This window comes from Lepisma saccharinum, chromosome 24 (genome assembly GCF_977018435.1).
Source record: "Lepisma saccharinum chromosome 24, izLepSacc3.1, whole genome shotgun sequence".
Taxonomy (NCBI): Eukaryota; Metazoa; Arthropoda; class Insecta; order Zygentoma; family Lepismatidae; genus Lepisma; species Lepisma saccharinum.
Genome location: NC_139252.1, coordinates 15,761,011 through 15,780,250, shown reverse-complemented (window position 1 = coordinate 15,780,250; position 19,240 = coordinate 15,761,011). Strand labels below are relative to the sequence as shown.

Here is a 19,240-nt window from a genome sequence, read left to right as displayed (position 1 = left end):
TTGAAATAATGATTTGACATAATTCCTCGTAACAATGTCAACAAAAATTCGTAAATCCTTTTTTTCCCACAAGTAACAAGTACACACCTATTTGATAGAAATCCCGCAAACAATTCTAACTAATGTGCGAAGAGGGTTTTTCGTTATTTATTTTTGTAGTATTGTGTCGAAAGTATCCTTTAAAAACCCGGAGAATTGACCTCTATCCACGTGGTGCATGAAGCGTATTCTAAGTGTTGTTCTCAAACACACACTCCTCGTTGTAACCATCCCAATACGGGTAATCCAAACACTTTGTTTCATCCGTACAGCTTAAATCGATATGGGGTTTATATTTAATGTGCTGTCGTATTAGATTTGACACACACATGGTTAGTGTAACATGACGACATGTGTTTTCGATACATAAATCATACGTTGGTGAATCAAATATAAATGGGAATTTATTTCTTACTTGCAGGGAAAGTGTGGTGGAGTCCTGTGGCCTTTAGGTGATGATAGTGGGTGTATCTGGAGTCTGTTTCTTCCCTGGAGTCCTTGTCAACTTTTAACATCAGTCAGTAGCACGATGAGTGAGCAGGAGGTACACCCGTCCATTGAGCAACGCATCATTATTAAATTTCTTACAAACGAAGGGGTAAAACCAAGTGAAATTTTGACCAGACTTCGAGCACAGTTTGGTGAGTCCACCCTTTCAAAGACCCGTGTGTATGAATGGCACAACATGTTTTTAGGAGGACGGAAAACTGTGGAAAATGAAAGACATCAACGGCGGCCAAGGAAAAGCATCACTCAAGAAAACATTCAGGCTGTTCAGGACTTGATTAAAGGTGACCGTCGCTTGGCAGTCAGTGAAATTTCATCTGCAGTGAGCATAAGTTATGGTAGTGTTCACACGATCATTCATGAGAACTTGGACTACAGAAAAATCGCTTCGAAGTGGGTCCCACACCTCCGCACTGAGGAGCAGAAAAAGGTTCGACTGGAAATCTCTCAAAGGCTCCTGGTTCGTTATGAGAGAGAATTGGATGAATTTTTTGCACCGTCTTGTCACCTGTGATGAAACTTGGGTCCACCACTACACACCAGAGTCAAAACAGGCCAGCAAGGAGTGGCGGAAAAAAAAAGGCTGGGTCATTCAAGGCCAAAAGCCACGCATCAGCTGGGAAGATTCTTGCCTCAGTTTTTTTGGGATTTTAGAGGTGTCATTTTTATTGATTATCGTCATGAAAGAAGAACAGTAAATGCTGCTTACTATTGTCAACACCTGGAAAGTGTTAAGGCTGCTTATCGGACCAAACGACGTGGTACACCCATCAGAAGTGTTCTGCTGCCTCATGACAACGCCAGACCTCACACAGCTGGTGCAACACGTGACAAACTGGACGAAATTCATTGGACATCACTTGAACATGCTCTATACAGTCCAGACTTATCCCCTTGTGATTATCACTTGTTTGGACCCCTGAAAGAAGCACTCGGAGGTAAGCGTTTTCAGGATGACGCAGAAGTGGAAGAGTTCGTGTGCAACTGGCTGCACACACGACCGAGAACTTTCTGGGACAAAGGGATTGCCAAACTCCCTATCCGCTGGCAAAAGTGCAGTTCAGTTCAAGGGAGCTATGCAGAAAAGTAATTACTTTGTTTTGTGTTTGTATTTTGTTTCAATAAATTAAGGAAAATAAATTCCCGTTTATATTTGATTCACCCTAGTACATATTACAATAAAACTCATTAAGCAAGATAATGATTTATTGCATTCGGTACAAACATTTCCGTCCCTGCATACGTTCCGTAAACTCGTTGGCTGTTTTGTCGATTCACATAGTTTATTTCTCACGTAGATCTTAACTTTGTGTTTACTTCCGGATTCGCTTGATTCTGTTTATCACTTTCTGTGCATTTGAAATTTGTTACTTCATTATATTTGCAAATTCAATATGTGTGGATAGTTGATCTTTGATACATCTCTCTCACTATTTCCTTCAATATCAACCAATATGTTTCATTTATGCAATTTAGGAATTTTTAACCATGTTGTCTTTTCCCAGTTCTTACATGTGCTGAATGCTTAACATTCACTTTTTCGTCAGCTCTTACCTTCTAGCATTTCACCTATTTCTCATTCAAATTATGTTCGGGGTGTAAGGGGTGACACCTTCTTAAGACACGTAAACATCAACCTCACTTCCATGCAGCACACTATGGACTGCAATTAGTAGACTAACAAGGCTCTGGCGCGTGGGCCTACAGCCAGTATAATCCTCTGTAGGACCTGTGTTATGTAGTGTATTTATTTTGTGATTTACCTTTCATCCGTTTCTTCCTCATCTTCGCGATTAGCCAGAAGTGGCAGAAATCGAAGTAATATAAATCAAATCAATCAGTCAAATCATATTCACACCCAAGCTCTTTACCTTGTTCCAAACAAACCCACATATGTTCACGTCCTCTTAAGTATTGTTTTATTAATAATAATATTTTTCTTTTAACGGTCTGCTAGGATCTGCTGAACACTAATTTCTTCATATGGTTGCAATAAATCTATCCTTCATCAATATGTTTCTGTCCATCCTGTACCAATCATAACCCGTGTAATTATTTATTTACTCAAACAATTCCTTGTTGCTAAATCTCAGCTTTTATTTCTAGGCTGTTTGGCGAGAAAGCACTTATGTCAAGAAATGCAAATTTACAGCAGACTGTTATTTATGTTGATTTTTTTAATAGCAAGCATAACATAAATGATATACATATTGGACCACCACTGTTTAGAATCTTTACACATGCTCGTTAAAAAATATACTTGTAATATTGCAATAATTGATCCATTGCGACTTAAATGAAAACAACAGGAAATCACAGTTTCTTACTTATGTGCCTTTTTTTGAACACCATAGATTTCAACTCGTAAATCAAAGTTTATTATCTCCCTTATTTGTGAACATCATATTTTCAGCAATAAATAACGTTTTTTTTGTGTTCGTATATCTGAGAACTCCATATCTTTATATGCACTCATTATTATTCTCTCGTCTGGTTGAAACGTTTATTTTCGACAATAGTTTAGGACCACTCACTGTGACAATCACGTGAAGAAGATTATTTATTTCTGGGGTAGGAGAATCCGAAAGGTAATTGTAATTAACCCCTGTGTGCATAAAGTGAATTTAGGAAGAATAAACCTATAACACAAGTGGAATTTTCTTAGATACAATGAGATCCGTGGAAATATACAGAAAAGCGAGAAAATTAAATACACTAATATTTTGGAAATAATGACTGTGTTCAACTTAATGAAGCCAACGCATAGTAGAATATCAACCGATGTAATTTAATTGTTGCTAATTATTTATTAATTAATTTTAAATTATGACTACTAAAATTGTATCTCTATGGAGGTTGGATGCAAGTACCAGCTTGATATGCATTAATTATTATAAGAGCCATTATTTTTAAATTCGAACAAAAAGAGAAATTTGGATAGTTGTATTTTTCGATTGGCTTCATTTTTTTATATGTAGAAGTAGGTCATGATAAATGAACATTGTGCAATTTTGAGACGTTGAAAATGTTTTCCCTTCCCTGCAGAAAATGTCAAATTTCAAGGTCATACCTTCCATTTTTCATGAAAAGTGAAACATGGGTAAGTTCGGAGTGCTGTATCTTTGGAAATCAACAACATCCCAAACTTTTGTTTTGAAATACTGTTAATATAAGACCGTCTGTTTATATATTTTTAATTCTTTTGATGGGACATTGTTGCTTTTCATTGTTATACTGCAACAAAAATGGTCCAAAACAGCAGTTTTTTTCTGTTTTCGGCTCTTAATATCTTGGTTAAGCAACAGTACCCCAAATATTTGTTAGCTGGGCATTGAAGCTCACTATGAGGACAAGCTACCTGATATAGCATATAACTTGGATATTGATGCTGTTAGCAGATATAACCCTTTCAATTCTAAAAGATTGCGATATCCTCATCTTTAGAATTAGACTTATCTCAAAACAGCATCAAGCAAGAAATAAACTAAGTATGCCATATTGTAGCTGAATATATGTACAGTATTAACACATGGAAATGAGAAAACTTTGGGGCCTCGTCCCATTTTTGAATATTTTTTTTTTAAAATGTTAAGAATGTGAATGTAAATTATCACACATCCTCACCTATCAAAAGGTGGGACAGCCTTTTACCATACTTTTCCTTGTTCAAAATGGAACAGCCCATGTCTTGACAAGTTGTGGGACAGTTTCTTTCTTTGATGAATAGCGTAGTGGTAATTTCGCATTCTTGTAATTAAGGTATCCCGGGTTTGATGCAAGGTTGAGGCACAAGTTGTTCCGTTCCCACTTTAAACTGCAGATACCCAGTTCCTGTGAATAAAGTGGGCTTAAAAACAAAACCCTACTAAGCTATTTATACAGTGGCGTACGAAGAACTTTCGAAAGGAGAAGGGGTTATACATTTTTTACTGGGGTACTGTTGCTTAACCAAGATATTAAGGGCCGAAAACAGGAAAAAACTGCGTTCTGGACCATTTTTGTTGCCGTATAACAATGAAAAGCAACAATGTCCCATCAAAAGAATTGAACATACATAAGCAAACGGTCTTATATTAACAGTATATCAAAACAAAAGTTTGGGATGTTGTTGATTTCCAAAGATACATCACTCCGAACGTACGCATGTCTCACTTTTCATGAAAAATGGACGGTCTGACATTGAATTTTGACATTTTCTACAGGGATGGGAATTTTTTTTGAAGGTCTCAAAATTGCACAATGTTCATTTATCATGACCTACTTCTTCATATAAAAAAATGAAGCCAATCAAAATTACAACTACTTTACGTTGTTCGAATTTCCAAATAATGGCTCTTAAATTAACTTTCAAGACTGTATTAACGAATGTAGTGTTCTGACTAATGTTTTTAATTTGATTACAATTAGTGTAAATTTTTTGGTAGACCAATGGTATTGATTAGGATCCGTTAAACTCTCTCTTTACATACAGCCATGTGTGTGTCCATATTTCTCCGGGTATTTTCATGTCTGTTGTTTCACATTTTCGAGTCAAATATTTGGAAATTATGTCCGTTGTTTCTTTTTAATCCCAATAGATGCGGGAAAATCGACGTAATGAATGCAGTCATAAGCGCTTCAGCGGTTCAAAAGATATCCAAGAATAATGGTTGACTGAGTGCCTTCGTTTATTTTACTTCGCTTTTCTGTCACTTGTGGCTAATAGCAAAGATGAGGATAGTGATGACATGATGAACTTTGTGAAGGGACACTCATAAAAAACAACAATGCCAATTTCGGGATTCGAATCCGAGACCAATAGCGTTATATGGTGCTCGTAACAGGGAATCAATTTTAGACTATTATTCAACTATTTAAAAGATCTATTAATGCGACAATTTATATCTTTGTAGCTCCACGAAGTCATACGATTCCGATATTTGACAAAATCGAACGAAGATATCACATTTACAGTAAATTTCATCATTTTTTCCACTTTTCTAACAAAATAAACTCTCTGGGGCGTTTCATCTCTTTGGGGGCCAGGGCCTGCCAAGTCACTTTTCATTGAATGCGCATCAACCCCCATTGTAGCTGTTTTCTAGATTTTGATACAGAAGCGCCCTATACTACTGCTTTCAAGTAGCTCCACAATTGTACTAGGTAACCGAAATTTTTGAGTTCCCATCGGGAAATAAACTCAGGACCGCTCGATCCAAGGACGGAAGTTTAACCATTCTGCTAATCGGGAAATTAACTTCTTTCCTTCAGTAATTAAAATGAATTTTTGTGATGCATTTTCTATTTCTTGGCTCTATGGAGTATTGCCACTGTTTTGTGAATCCTGAACGTTGATATTTGCCTTTCTTCATACGCAGTGCGACACTGTGGGATGACTTTGATTGTTACGTCCGCGTTCTATTTGAACATCACGTACCCTACTACTGTCAGTATTGAATAGACCTGAATAATTTGATTGACCTTTTGCTTTTAGTTGCATCATCGATTCCATATTGTAAAGAGAGAGCTGTACTAATGTCCACTGAACTGCAAATATTTGTCTAATCAGAAATGGGTTCAATTTTCCATTTACCTACTGACTATTCAGTCGAATACTACTGCAGAAAATCAACGATTTATTTATGATTCAGGGCTTCTCAAATCAGGAATTATGGACATATCAACGAAAACAGTCTATACCAGTTGGATATGTCTGGGAAATGTATTCCCAACTAAGGACGCCCTACTAATTGCTTCGGGGGAGGATCAAGTGACGTTTGAAATAGTTGACATTACCCATGTTAACTTAACATAACCTAACGTACAAGAAAAAAATCTGCAATAGGAAGATACGTCCCTTAAAGCAGAGTACTTTCTCTACAAAAAGATATAAACTTGCGCGCAAAGAAATAGACCAACCTGACACTTTTGGCATACAATGTTATTAAATTTATTAACATCATACGTATTTATTACTGAACTTTATCTACATATAAGTAGGACCGATTAAAATACAGCTACTGAAAATAGGGTTATGATGTAAGAAATTATTTAAGCACTAGAAACTCCTTCCTTCTACGTTATTTCATGACACAAGGAACTTAAAGGTCTTGACTGGCATGATTTATTTTGATATTATCGCAATATTAAGGATTGTTATTAGTCGATGGTCTTTGCCACTTTTGCCCCTTCTAACTAACTAACTAACTAACTAACTCTCTAGCCATCTTAAACCCGAAGGTTCATGGCTGCAGCAACACAGGCCTTCCAACTGTCCCTATCTTGAGCAAGATCTATATACTCTTTTCCATCCCTACCAATTTCCTTTAGGTCCATCTCAACGTTGTCCCTCCATCTTTGTCTTGGCCTTTCTACAGCTCTCTTACCATCAGGTTTCCCAACAATAATCCTGTAAACTCCTCTTTCCTCTCCCATTCGTGCCACATGGCCTGCCCACCTAAGTCTTCATGATTTAATTATTCTAATAATATCTGGACATGAATACAAATTATGTACTTCAAAAAATTATGTAACCTTCTCCAATCACCTATCTCCTCATTCCATTTAGGTCCAAATATTTTCCTAAGGATCTTATTTTCAAATACTCTCAATTTATGTTCCTCTTTCACACCCATATAATACTACAGGCAAAATTACTGTTTTGTATATTTTAACTTTTAGTTTCTTAGATATTAAACGAGAAGACAAAAGTTTATGAAGAGAGAAGTAACATGCATTTCCTAAATTAAGCCTACTTTATATTTCCTCTTTAATATAATTTTCATTTGTTAATATTCTAAGGCAAAATTAAAGAGCAATGGAGATAATCCATTTCCTGTTTTAACCCATCATGAATTTTAAATTTTTCAGACACATTAATACCCACACGAATTTTACTTTGTGTTTCACTGGTGTATACTTTTATCATACTAACAAGCTTCTTAGGTATTCCAAACTCGACTAATATATTATGTAATTTATCTTTTTTGACCGAATCATATGCTTTTTTGAAATCAATGAATAGCTGATGGACATTTTGATTATATTCCCACTTTTTTTCAAGTGTGTGTCTGATGTGAAAAATTTGATCTGTAGTTCATCTGTTACATTTAAATTCACATTGATAATCACCTATAATTTCATTAGCATATGGGGTTAGTCTTGTTAAAATAATGTTAGATAATATCTTATATGTTGTTGAGAGTAGAGAAATTCCACGGTAATTATTGCAGTTCATTTTATCACCTTTCTTAAACACAGGAACAATTATGGATTCTTTCCACTGTTGAGGGATTTCTTCTTTATTCCATATTAAACAAATGAATTCATGAATTTGACATATTAACGAATTTCCCCCATATTTAATTAACTCAGCTGGTATTAAATCAATGCCAGGTGCTTTGTTATTCTTTACCCTTTTAATAACATCTTTAACTTCAGTCAAGTTAGGTTCTGGAACTAAAGGTTCTGCTGTGTGTTCTTCATTTACTTCTGATTTATCTCCTACATGAATATTTAAAAGGTCATTAAAGTAGTTCTTCCATCTATTTAGAATATTTATTTATTTATTTATTTATTTCGTCTTCTTTTACATGGCGAAGTTACGGCTGTGGAGCCTTTTCTTCCCCTTGACCACGTTTACAAAAGAAATTGAATATGAAATAATTAAAATATTGAAAAAGAAAAGAAAGAAACAAATATATAAAAATGACGGAGAAATAAAAAATACAAAGAAAAATTACATATACAGTAAGAAAGGTAATCTAACCTATAGATACGGGCACACACACTCACACATACATATTTTTGCCCTTACACACGGACAAGCAAATACATAACACTACACTTACTTAAGCACAGTCCAATATTACACATACTTAAAACACAGTCCAAAACTGTATACTTTGACGATAATTCATCTTAACTATTACGTTAAATCATTTTTGTGCCTTACGTCCTTCTATCATTCTCTGCACCCGCCACATTATTAGGGAAATCAAACATTTAATTTTCATTGTATAATATGTGTAACTTTAACAATTTTTTGAACGTCACAATTGAGGAAGAGACATGAATTTCAGGTGGCAACTTGTTCCAAAGGCCTGCTGAAGTAACAGTAAAAGAATTTGCATAAAAATTGGATTTGTGGAGTGTAATGGAGAGCGAAGACCTTTCGCGCGATCTGGTGTTGCGGCTGTGAAAGTCGGAAAGATGTTGAAATCGGTTATAGAGATATTGCGGGTATTTTATTTGGAGGATTTTGTACAGTAAAATTAACTTATGAAAATTACGTTTATCGCTTAATTTAAGCCACTCGACCTTCGCAAAGTACGATGTCAAATGCTCTGAATATTATAGATCGAAAACGAAACGAATGCAGGCATTTTGAATTCGCTGCAGTCGTTTAGCTTGCTCGTGATTGACATCCAAGAAAGCAATGTCGCAATAGTCAACAATAGGAAATACAAGAGACTGGAACAGGTTAAATTTTTATGCGTTCAGGGAGGAAGTTTTTGAGCCGATAGAGTGAATGCAATGCACCGAAAGCTCTTCTAGATACCGAGTTAACTTGCTCTGCCCAGGTGAGATGGTGGTTGAGTATCACAACCAGATTCTTAACAGTAGTGGAGAAGGGCAGATGAATATCATTTACGTTGAATCTAGGGAGGCTAGATTTATCTATTTTGCTCAAAATTCTAGGGGACCCTACAAGAATACACTGGATTTTAGTCGGGTTTAGATGTAAGCCATGGTGTGCAGACCAAGTACTTATTTGTTTAAGGTCATTGTTCACAATTTCTATTGCATGCAGTATTTCTTGCGTGTGGAAAGAGAAATATAACTGAAAATCGTCGGCATAGATATGGTATTTACAGCAGTTTAGCACCGTCGGGAGGTCGTTTATATACAGAGCAAATAAGAGGGGGCCGAGTACGGTGCCTTGAGGGACACCACATGGAATGTTTTTCCACGACGATTTTCCATATAGGTCAACGTCACATTGTTGACGTTCTTGTAGATAGGAGCAGAACCAATTAACCGCGGAGTCGAAAAAATTGAATATCGATGATAACTTAGCGAGTAAAATTTTATGATCAATTGTCTGAAAAGTTTTTGTAAAGTCTAGAAGTACCAGAATCGTAAGTTGTTTATTGTCCATGGCTAGCCTCATGTCATCGGTTACATTAACAAGAGCCGTGGAAGTGCTGTGGTTACTTCGAAAGCCAGACTGAAGAGGATCTATTAAATTATTTTGCGTTAGAAAGTCCCGGGTTTGATCGCTAACGAGATGCTCTAGGGCTTTAGACAAGGCTGGGAGGATGCTGGTTGGTTGGTAATCGTTGACGTTTATTATGTTGTACCAGGGCGTACCAGGGCGAGTTTCCAAGACGAGGGAAATGCGCCGGTAATTAAAGAAAAAATAAAAATATGAATGATAAGAGCAAGTACGTGGTAGATAATTTTTTTAATCATGAGGATAGAAATTTCATCTACTCCTACGGCCAATGACTTTATCTTCTCTAACGATTTTCTGACTTGTTCTTGCGAAAAATAAGAAAAACAAAATTTTGGAGCAGTTGTTGAGCGTGATTCAATGTTACGAATCGTTTCGTGTTTCACATTATCATCGACGATCGGAAGATCATAAAAGTGATCGTTCAATACTTCCGGTGGAAATTTATTAATGGATTCGTGGTTTCTCCGTTTCAAAACTCTCAGTGTTTTCAATTTTTTCCAGAGGACGTCAGGTTTGCTTTCGTATGTTAGTAGTTCATACGCGAATCGGCGCTTTGATTTTCGTACTTCCTGGGTGCAACGGTTCCTCAGAATTCTGTAATTTTCAAAGATGGATGTGTTGTGATCATCGACCTTGATCGCCATCCTATATTTGGTGTATGCTTTGTCACGCATTGCCATAAGCCGGTGCAACTCGTCAGTCAGCCAGCGAGCAGGCGGACGCGAAACACGCTTCTTCCTGACTGGAGCATGTTTATCGTACAATTGGAGGATAAAGGTATTTAACAATAAAACTTGCTCATCCACTGTAGGTAACGTACTGATTAAATGCCATGGTACAAGGGCAGCGTCTTCATTTAGGCGGGCTTCGTTAATGTTTTTGAATTCTCTATATGAAACTTGTTTTGCTTTATATTTAGGAACGCGAAGATAATAGGACACGTAAATTAAATCGTGGCAGGAAATTCCAGGCACTGGTATTTGGCCATGGCGCGTTACACTTTTTTTCGTCAGAAACCAAGATGACATCAAGCCATGAGTCGGAAGTGGCCGTGTGGTGGGTTGGATTTAAATGGCATATGGAAAGATTTAAAGCAGAGAACGTATCACGGAATTCTATAACCTTTTCTTTTTTGCTACATAGGTCGGTATTCATATCTCCCAGAACGATCGTGTGTGAATATTTTGGTACAAAGTTTGCAACGTCGTTCTCGAAGTTATCGAGGCGAGTGCAAGGTGGACGATAGACTACCGCCAGGAGGAGTATTTGTTGACAGATACTGATTTCTGATATATATATATTTTACTGATATATATTCCGATGAACTGTCGTAGGCATCCGGCGACTTTGAGAGAATTTTGGCAGGGATGTCCTCGCGCAAATAAATTGACACTTCCCCTCCCCTCTTTCCGATTCTGTCTTTCCTAAATAAACGAAATCCCGGAAGATGCACCAGATCGTCCGAAAGACTCTCCTTCAACCATGTTTCCGAGACCAGTAAAGCACGCACGTCTTTGTTTATTTGAATTATATTTTCAACTTCTAGGAAATGAGCAAGAATACTTTGCGCGTTGATGAATTGCGTTAAAGCTGCCTGGTGCAAGATTCAGCTGCGGCCCAGAATATGGATAAACCATTTCCGTTTGTAGCGCTGCAGTTAAGTAGGAAAGGCCATTGTTGCTGTTTGTTGGAGAGGTACAAATGTTGCAAAGTTGGTTGAAAAAGTTCGACGTCGGCGTTGCCGGATTTACAGTACACAAATCGTTTATATCAGACATAATATTGCTTGCGGTTTTTAGAAGTGCTGACAAATGGATGGAAATCACACATTTTAAACGAGATTACATGTATAATTACTTTTAAAAAGATTTGACTTACCATAAAAGTAGCGTTGATGACAGGCAGGTGCAGTGAACACAGAAATAATAATACACTTCCATTAGATTTAAATTTAAAGACACTCGCATGGACGGAACGTATGCACAAGGATGAAAATACGCAAAGAAAAAATAGTTTCACGCGCTTGTACACAATAAAAACACATAACACACAACACGCACAAAGTTGCATTATTTAAACATACAACCATGAATCCTTATTGCAAATTTACTTTTCCTCCAGCATTTATTTCATGTTGTCAAGTGCCGCCAGTGTTGTGACGGATACTTTTCGGCCAGTCGGTAAGAGGATGATAATTCTTCCATCTTGGGTCCACACGTTCCGTTGGCCGTGGCGGTCTTTTGCCCTCCGCAACACATCTTGTCGCACGGACGTCAGGGATTCGGTGATGAGCAGCTTCGTCCCTTTCAGAGATTTCTTCCGCCTCCAAACTTCATCCCGGGTGCGGTAGCTGGTCAGCCGAAATATGATGGGCCTTCTTCCTTCACGGACGGCATCGGCGGCGGTTCTTCTTTGACGGCCAAGGCGGTGAGATCTTTCGATGTGCTCCAGAGTGATGTGTTGTAGGTTTAGATTCTTGTGGAGAACGTCAAGTACCAGGGAGTCTGTATTTTCGTTCAATTTTTCAGGAACGCCATGCAGGACGAGGCAGTTTCTCCGAGAGTACATTTCGAGGTCGTCGATTCTGATGGCATTTTCTGCAGTTTCCTTCCTTAAAATCTGCAGGTCGGACTTCACAACTTTGAATGTGTCTTCAACCTCCTCCTTGAATTTCTTGAAGGAAGTGCAGAGATCTTGCAATGGTGTAACGGCGCTGCTGTCCACGCTGTTAGGGGCTGGCTGCTGCTCGACGATCTCTTGCAGGCGGCTCTCGAAGTCCCGTAGCCTCGACTCCACACCGTCTACGCGAGTTGAGACTGTATTGATAGATGAGATGGCTTCGACATTGTAATCTTTGATTATTCAATTCCTGGTATCACAACACTTCACGACGCTTCAGCAAATAGTTGCAAGTTGCCGTCGGGTGGAATATATATAGTTCTAGATATAAATATCTCAATGAGCCAGGCTAAATTCGGGAGAAATTGCGGAGCTCCAACTACGCGAAGACCATACGGTCCGCCATCTTCTATATCGCTTGGGTCAGCTAGAAAATCACCGCCTTTATCTTTTATCAAGTTTACTTTAGGTTGCCACCCCTTTCTAAATTCATTTACACTTTTATATAAATCTCTGATATTTTTGTTTTTGCTGTTTGTTTCAATTTCGTTAATTTTGCTTTTCAAGTAATCTATTTTTTTTTACTTGTAAACGTGCGGTTAACTACTCGCTTTATTCTATTATAATTGCTTAGATTTGTATCATCAGAGTTATTTAACCACCTAAGTCTAGCCTGATTTCTTATTTCAATTAGATTATGACATTCATTATCAAACCATGGCTTACTTTTTCTTGGTTTATGGTATCCTATACTTTCTTTAGCTGCTGCTTCTATTGCATTACGTATGTGCTCTCAATTCTTATTTACGTCTGTTTCATTTGTATTTTCATCATCATTTAAATCCTGCAAAACCTCAAATATATTATTTGACAGTTTAATTTGGTAATCTTTCTTAATTCTTTCATGAGCAAATTTTCCTGTATTAAATTTTATAACTTTTAGATTTTGTTGCTTATGATTTATCACTGCGAGTCTTTCTCTTAATTTAGCAATTACTAAATAATGGTCACTGGCACAGTCAGCACCTTTATGTGTACGAACGTCAATTATACTAGTATGCCTTCTCGTATCAATGAGAATATGATCTATCTGATTATGAGTTTTAACTTTTGCCCCTTCAGCATCTCATTTTCGTGTGATCCCCCTGGACTTCCCACTAGACAATAGCCTAGAATAGCTTAGTGGCAAATTCCCCTACTTTTAGGCAACTTTAGTTTTTTCGTTATAATATTTTCAGAATGTTAAAAGTTTGTAAATATAAACTAAGTAGTAACTGCAGTTAATTACTTATTTCTTTGCAGCGCTTTTGAAAAAAAAAGCACATGCAGTAAGTAAACATGTAATGCAAAATAAGCATGCAGTTCCTGAAGTGGTGCCATAACTTGTAACATCTATTTCACTTTATGTTATTAGGCACATTGTGCAATTACTGCAAATATCTCTCAGTAAGAGCAGTTAAGGTGAGGGATCTTTTCATTGGAGCGAATTGCAAGGTAGTTTTTATCGCAACGGTTCCCATAACAACCCTTTGCAATTACATGAAGCATAAGAGTGTCGTATCAAATAGGTTGAACAGTGGCAGGTGAGCTTGAATAACACCAGCTGTGAAATTCTCGCAGTAACTCGGAATGGATATGCAGCTAGGGAATCTAATTTATTTGATTTCAGACAGTGTGTTGATGCGGGAAACACACAAGCCGGTTTTGCGGGTAGTTGGAAGATATACGTGCATGTTCGTATTGGCAATGTAGATTCCGTTGATGTTTTTTCCCTTCAACGCCTGCGACTTGGCAGAACAATGGCAACGAAACGACCGTTGATGTAATGAATGGTAATCACTAATCACAAATTCAGACTTGATATTTTCAGTCGCGCCAGCTCTGTACGGCTTTGTTTATGGTTCTTCTTTTATGAGGTAGTTTAATCCCAGAGACAATGAATGGTTGTCAGCTTGAGACTGCTGAATTTCGGTTACGGAAGAAATTTGAATGGAAATTCAAATGCACAGATTTACGTAACGATGGTGGGAGCTTTGTCGCAATGTTGTAAATCTAAAGCAGATATTAACGAGACCTTTCCAATTAGTCTACTACAAAGAAAAAAACCACAATTTATTTACGAGAAAATTGTAGCATATGAATATCAAATTTGATAAAACAATGTTTAATTAAATAGGCATGTAGAGAGGCGCAGAGCAAATTAAAAAATACCGTATTTTCCGGCGTCTAAGACGCAGCCCATTTTTCGTACACCAATTAGAGAAAAAATCTTCATTACTGATTTTATAATTAATGTACAATATTTCAAATATATAGTAATATGTCGGTCTACTTTCAACATGTAACACCTAATCTTACTAGGAGAGAATCTTCTTTGTGGCACACCGGAAGAAAGAAGGAGAGGTAACGTCTAATTCAGAACAGAGAAAGTTCCCAGAAATGAACGCAATCAAAGACTGACTATCATTGTATAAGACGCTGACTGTTTTTCAGACCAAGGAAAAGTGCGTCTTATACGCCGGAAAATACGGTAATTGCTTTTTCTCGGTTTATCGTGAGTTTACAGGACTTCCGAGTAAGCAACAAATCTGATTTTTCCTAACTTCACAGTATTTTTTTGAAATGCAGGAAGAGTGGTATACGGTAACTGGGAACACGCATCAAGACAACCATAGATGCATGGCGTACATAGTCCCGTCCCTCTCGTAGGAAGAAGTTCATCTCACTCGACTGCGTATTGGACACAGCCATAAGTATTTGGCATATTCTTGTTGAATGTGATTATTTTCCTTTCCTCTGGCAGAGTTTTAATTTTCCCCATTGTTTGTCATTCCTGTTGGGAGATGACGACAGCGTTTTTAACCTTTTTCGGAGAGCTGGTCTCTTACACTGTCTGTGAGGAACTTTTTACTTTATTCTTACTTTTAAATATGTTGTGTTTGTCTTGTGCATGTCCCTTTACAACCTTACACTTTTAAATTTTCTCCAGGGACTTCTGGAGAAGCTTTAAGTAAGAAGTTTAGAGTATATTTCCCCATATATATTGAAGGGCGCATATGTGCCCACCCAGCAACAGTTTTAATTCAATCAATCGATAATAAAAATATCCAAAGTTACTGAAATCATATTCTATATTATATACGTCTGATAAAAGTATAAACTTAAAATTAAATTCCAAACGTTAGAACAGTAGTAGGAAATGAGGTATTACTGGAACACAAAAGTATGAGCCCCTCAGACTGGTTTAAATAGCCTAAGCGCGGACCGCGTTGAAAACATCTGAAACAGTGAGCCAATCAGAAGACAGCACATCATCGCATTACGTCATAAGCTCATATGTGTAAATTTTGTACCGTTTGGTTTCTTATATTCAGTATACAATTTAAGAGATAGCTTATAAGAGCCATTTTGTGCATTTAGATTAGCTAGCATATCAGGATTTTTACTGTTTAAAAAATTCTTAATATCACATCTTGGCTCTGATACAAAACGGTAATCACTAAGTTGACCGTCAAAACTACTACGAATAGGTGCATAGCGTGGTTGCTTTGCCGGTCTAGTATTATCGGATGTAACAAGCTTTCTTTTAGACCAGATGTAGATGGCTGTGGGGGCAATGTTGATGCCTGTGCAGAACAAGGGCCTATATGTCTATTGAAGTATGCCTTGCAAAATTTTCTATGGCATTTTGGGCATATTTTAGTGGGCATTTTGTGTTTTTCAGAATCACAATTGGTGCTTGGCCCAATTAGGGCTAGATATATTCTTATCGCATTGATTACAATATTTTTGATTTGGCATTTTTCGTCGTATGTATTTATATATAATTTCTTGGGGTTCAAATCAAAACTATATGCTTAATAAAAAATATCAGTTGGGTTCAGCAGTGTACTTTGTATACTTAGTGTGTATACTTTGTGTGTATACTTAGTGTGTTACTATTTTTTGTTTTTGGTATTTATATATAATTTCTTGGGGCTCAAATCAAAAAATTATATACTTAATAAAACTATACACTTAAAAAAAAAACAGCAGGTGTCTGACAAACTAAGACAGGTCGTAAAGCTAATGACCTACTACGTTGATCTACAGAAGCAACGACCTACCGCAAATGCGTGTCTGCACAGGCATGTCGTGTACATAAGAGGGAGGGGGGCAATGATCGAAAATGCGTGTCATGTAGTAGAAGCCGTATTGATCTTGTATAACAAACTGGGACAGATATAAATTAGTGTATCTGCCTGACTCTAAATATGAGTGGATTATAACAAACAAGCTGGATGTGTCAAATATCGGACTATTTTATACAAAATATAAGCCTTTCGTACAGTATACCAGAAATACATTTAATATGAATAATAAGAATTTCTGTATATCAAACCGAACAGACCTGTAGTCCAGTCTATACGAGTCTGTTATATTTTCGTGTTCTAGTTATAGGATATTCTATATTACTAATACTTAATTTTTAACAAAAAAAATATGAGGAGCACTGCAACAACACGTCCATACTCTTCAACCACTCTCACAATACTAACTGATCTGTAATGCAAAGACTCTTTAAATAGCCTAAGCGCGGACCGCGTTGAAAACATCTGAAACAGTGAGCCAATCAGAAGACAGCACATTAGATGTAGGTCATCAGCAACCAATTAGAAGACAGCACATTAGATGTAGGTCATCAGCAACCAATCCATCATAATATTGCCTAATAATAGAAGTAGACCAGAAGTAAACTTGTGTGTGTGTGTGTATATGTGTGTGTGTGTGTATATGTGTGTGTGTGTGTATATGTGTGTGTGTATATATATATGTGTGTGTGTGTGTGTGTATGTAGCTATTGACAGAGTATTACACTAAAGGCAATAAGCTCATATGAGCATCTTGGCCTAGTTTTAAGTGTAGCCAAAACAGTGCCAAGAGGGCCATATTTTTTACGATCCTATGGACAACAATCTGACAGAAGCAGCTTTTGTACGTGTAGCCAAATCAATCTGAGGGGGGTCATACTTTTCACGGGAAATCCCCGAGGGCTATTTTACTAAATGTTTGGATTCAACGGAGTAGCACACTGTAGGCAATAAGCTTATATAAGCATCTTGACATAGTTTTAAGTGTAGCCAAAACCAGTCTGAGGGGGATCATACTTTTGTGTTCCAGTAATACCTTATTTCCTACTACTTAGAACTTTAAAGAGATTGCTTGAAATACCCTTATTCTGAAGAACATTCGTGTAATTTAGATTATGACGATTGTTTATTCTTGAATTATATGTAGCCATTGCATTTGAAAAAACGCTACAATTTTCAGAAAACTTCCTTCGAAAATATACCAAAATGGGACAAAAAACACACATTTCCTTCAACTGTAAATTGTTCCATATCATATATACTCGTATGTGCGTATATGGCGATGTGTGATTAGCAGTTAGCACAGCGTCGTACGATGACAGGGGTTTCGGGTTCATGGTTTAACAAAAAAATCTCGTACAATATTTTAATATTAATTGTTATAAAGTCATCTGAAGATATAGTGTTCAATGTTAAACTACAACAATTACTACTGTGATTAGGTGGAAACACTATATTTTTATTTATTCACAAAATTTGTCCCAGCATTTGTTCCATCATGTAATCAATCCATACATACCATTAGAACAACACAAAACTCTCCAGAAAGACGATGAGATTGCTGTATCCGAGTTTCTCTGTCTGCACAATGTTGTGCACAGTACCATGAGAAATACTGAGCTCCTCATCAATGTTGAAACCACGAGAAACTACACTAAAATAAGATCAAACAAATTAACTTTGATAGAAACAAGTAGTAAGTAGATTCAAGTCAGAGATTGCAGAATACACTGGCGATGAAACTCAATGTGCTGCTTTAATTGATTGATAGATTTGAAGTCTTAAGTCCACTTTATGCACAATATAGCAAATGGGGATTGAACCTAAAGTTTAGAACCACTATGTACCTCCACCGGGTATTGAACCCGGGACGCATTGATTACAAGGCGAGGACGCTACCACTGCTTCATCGGGGAGGCACTACGAGGATGAGTAATGAAATGATGAAAATGATATAGGGACACTCACAAAGAACACCTTTGCTCAGTCCTTGGCTTCGCATCCCGTTGTGCTAGCCATTCTCCACGGAGAGCGGCTCTCTTTTCAAGTAACTCACGAATTATCATCAGGATAGTAGGTCACCGTCAAGTGGTGATTAGCATATATGATACAACTATAATTTTTGTGTTTATTTTAAACTCTTTTTATAAATGTGTCTATCTAATCACTTTTAAATGTACAGAATAATAGAGGTCTCAGGTATAATTCATTAAGTAAATTGTTGTAGTGGCTCATAATTCGAATCTATTTAGTAAAGATGACATTGCTTACGTTAGTACTCATCAAAGGCAACGTAACAAAGATCATGAACCTGGATTTTCTAGTGTATCTAACAGGCAATTGTATTCCTATTCAATATGAAGGGAGCAGCTGCTGCAGATTAATTTGTTCGGGAAGCAAATGTACGAAGTAGTATTGAAGCATCAGAATAGATAATTTCCATGCGTCGCTCAAGGGAAATCTCGTGCATGAGCCATTAATCAAGTCAAACTGAAGCTTGATTGACTTCATTATAGTGGACATTGCGAATTGAGATTTACTCTCCATGGATAAGGTTATCGGGTCGTACCGCACGATTGTATAAACAAGTCTGGAATTTGGCTCAGTGGCAGAATTTAAATTCGAAATTCGTGCGCTTGGTAAATCCACGTCATAATCAATCATGAGGTAGATCACAAAAGACGATTTGCTATTGTACTGAAAAGAAATATTTTTAAAATATATATTG

General features: G+C 37.0%; 1 protein-coding gene across 1 annotated transcript; it reads left to right on the top strand.

Moving 5' to 3' along the window:
• The first annotated feature begins 568 nt into the window (after positions 1-568).
• Positions 569-1,060, top strand: LOC145978112 (protein GVQW3-like). Its single transcript, XM_083110553.1, has one exon. The coding sequence runs from the start codon at positions 569-571 to the stop codon at positions 1,058-1,060; it is 492 nt and encodes a 163-aa protein (XP_082966679.1).
• The last annotated feature ends 18,180 nt before the right edge of the window (positions 1,061-19,240 follow it).

Excerpts from the sequence above, each read along its gene's own strand:
- LOC145978112 (XM_083110553.1), top strand. The coding sequence starts at position 569 with ATGAGTGAGCAGGAGGTACACCCGTCCATTGAGCAACGCATCATTATT.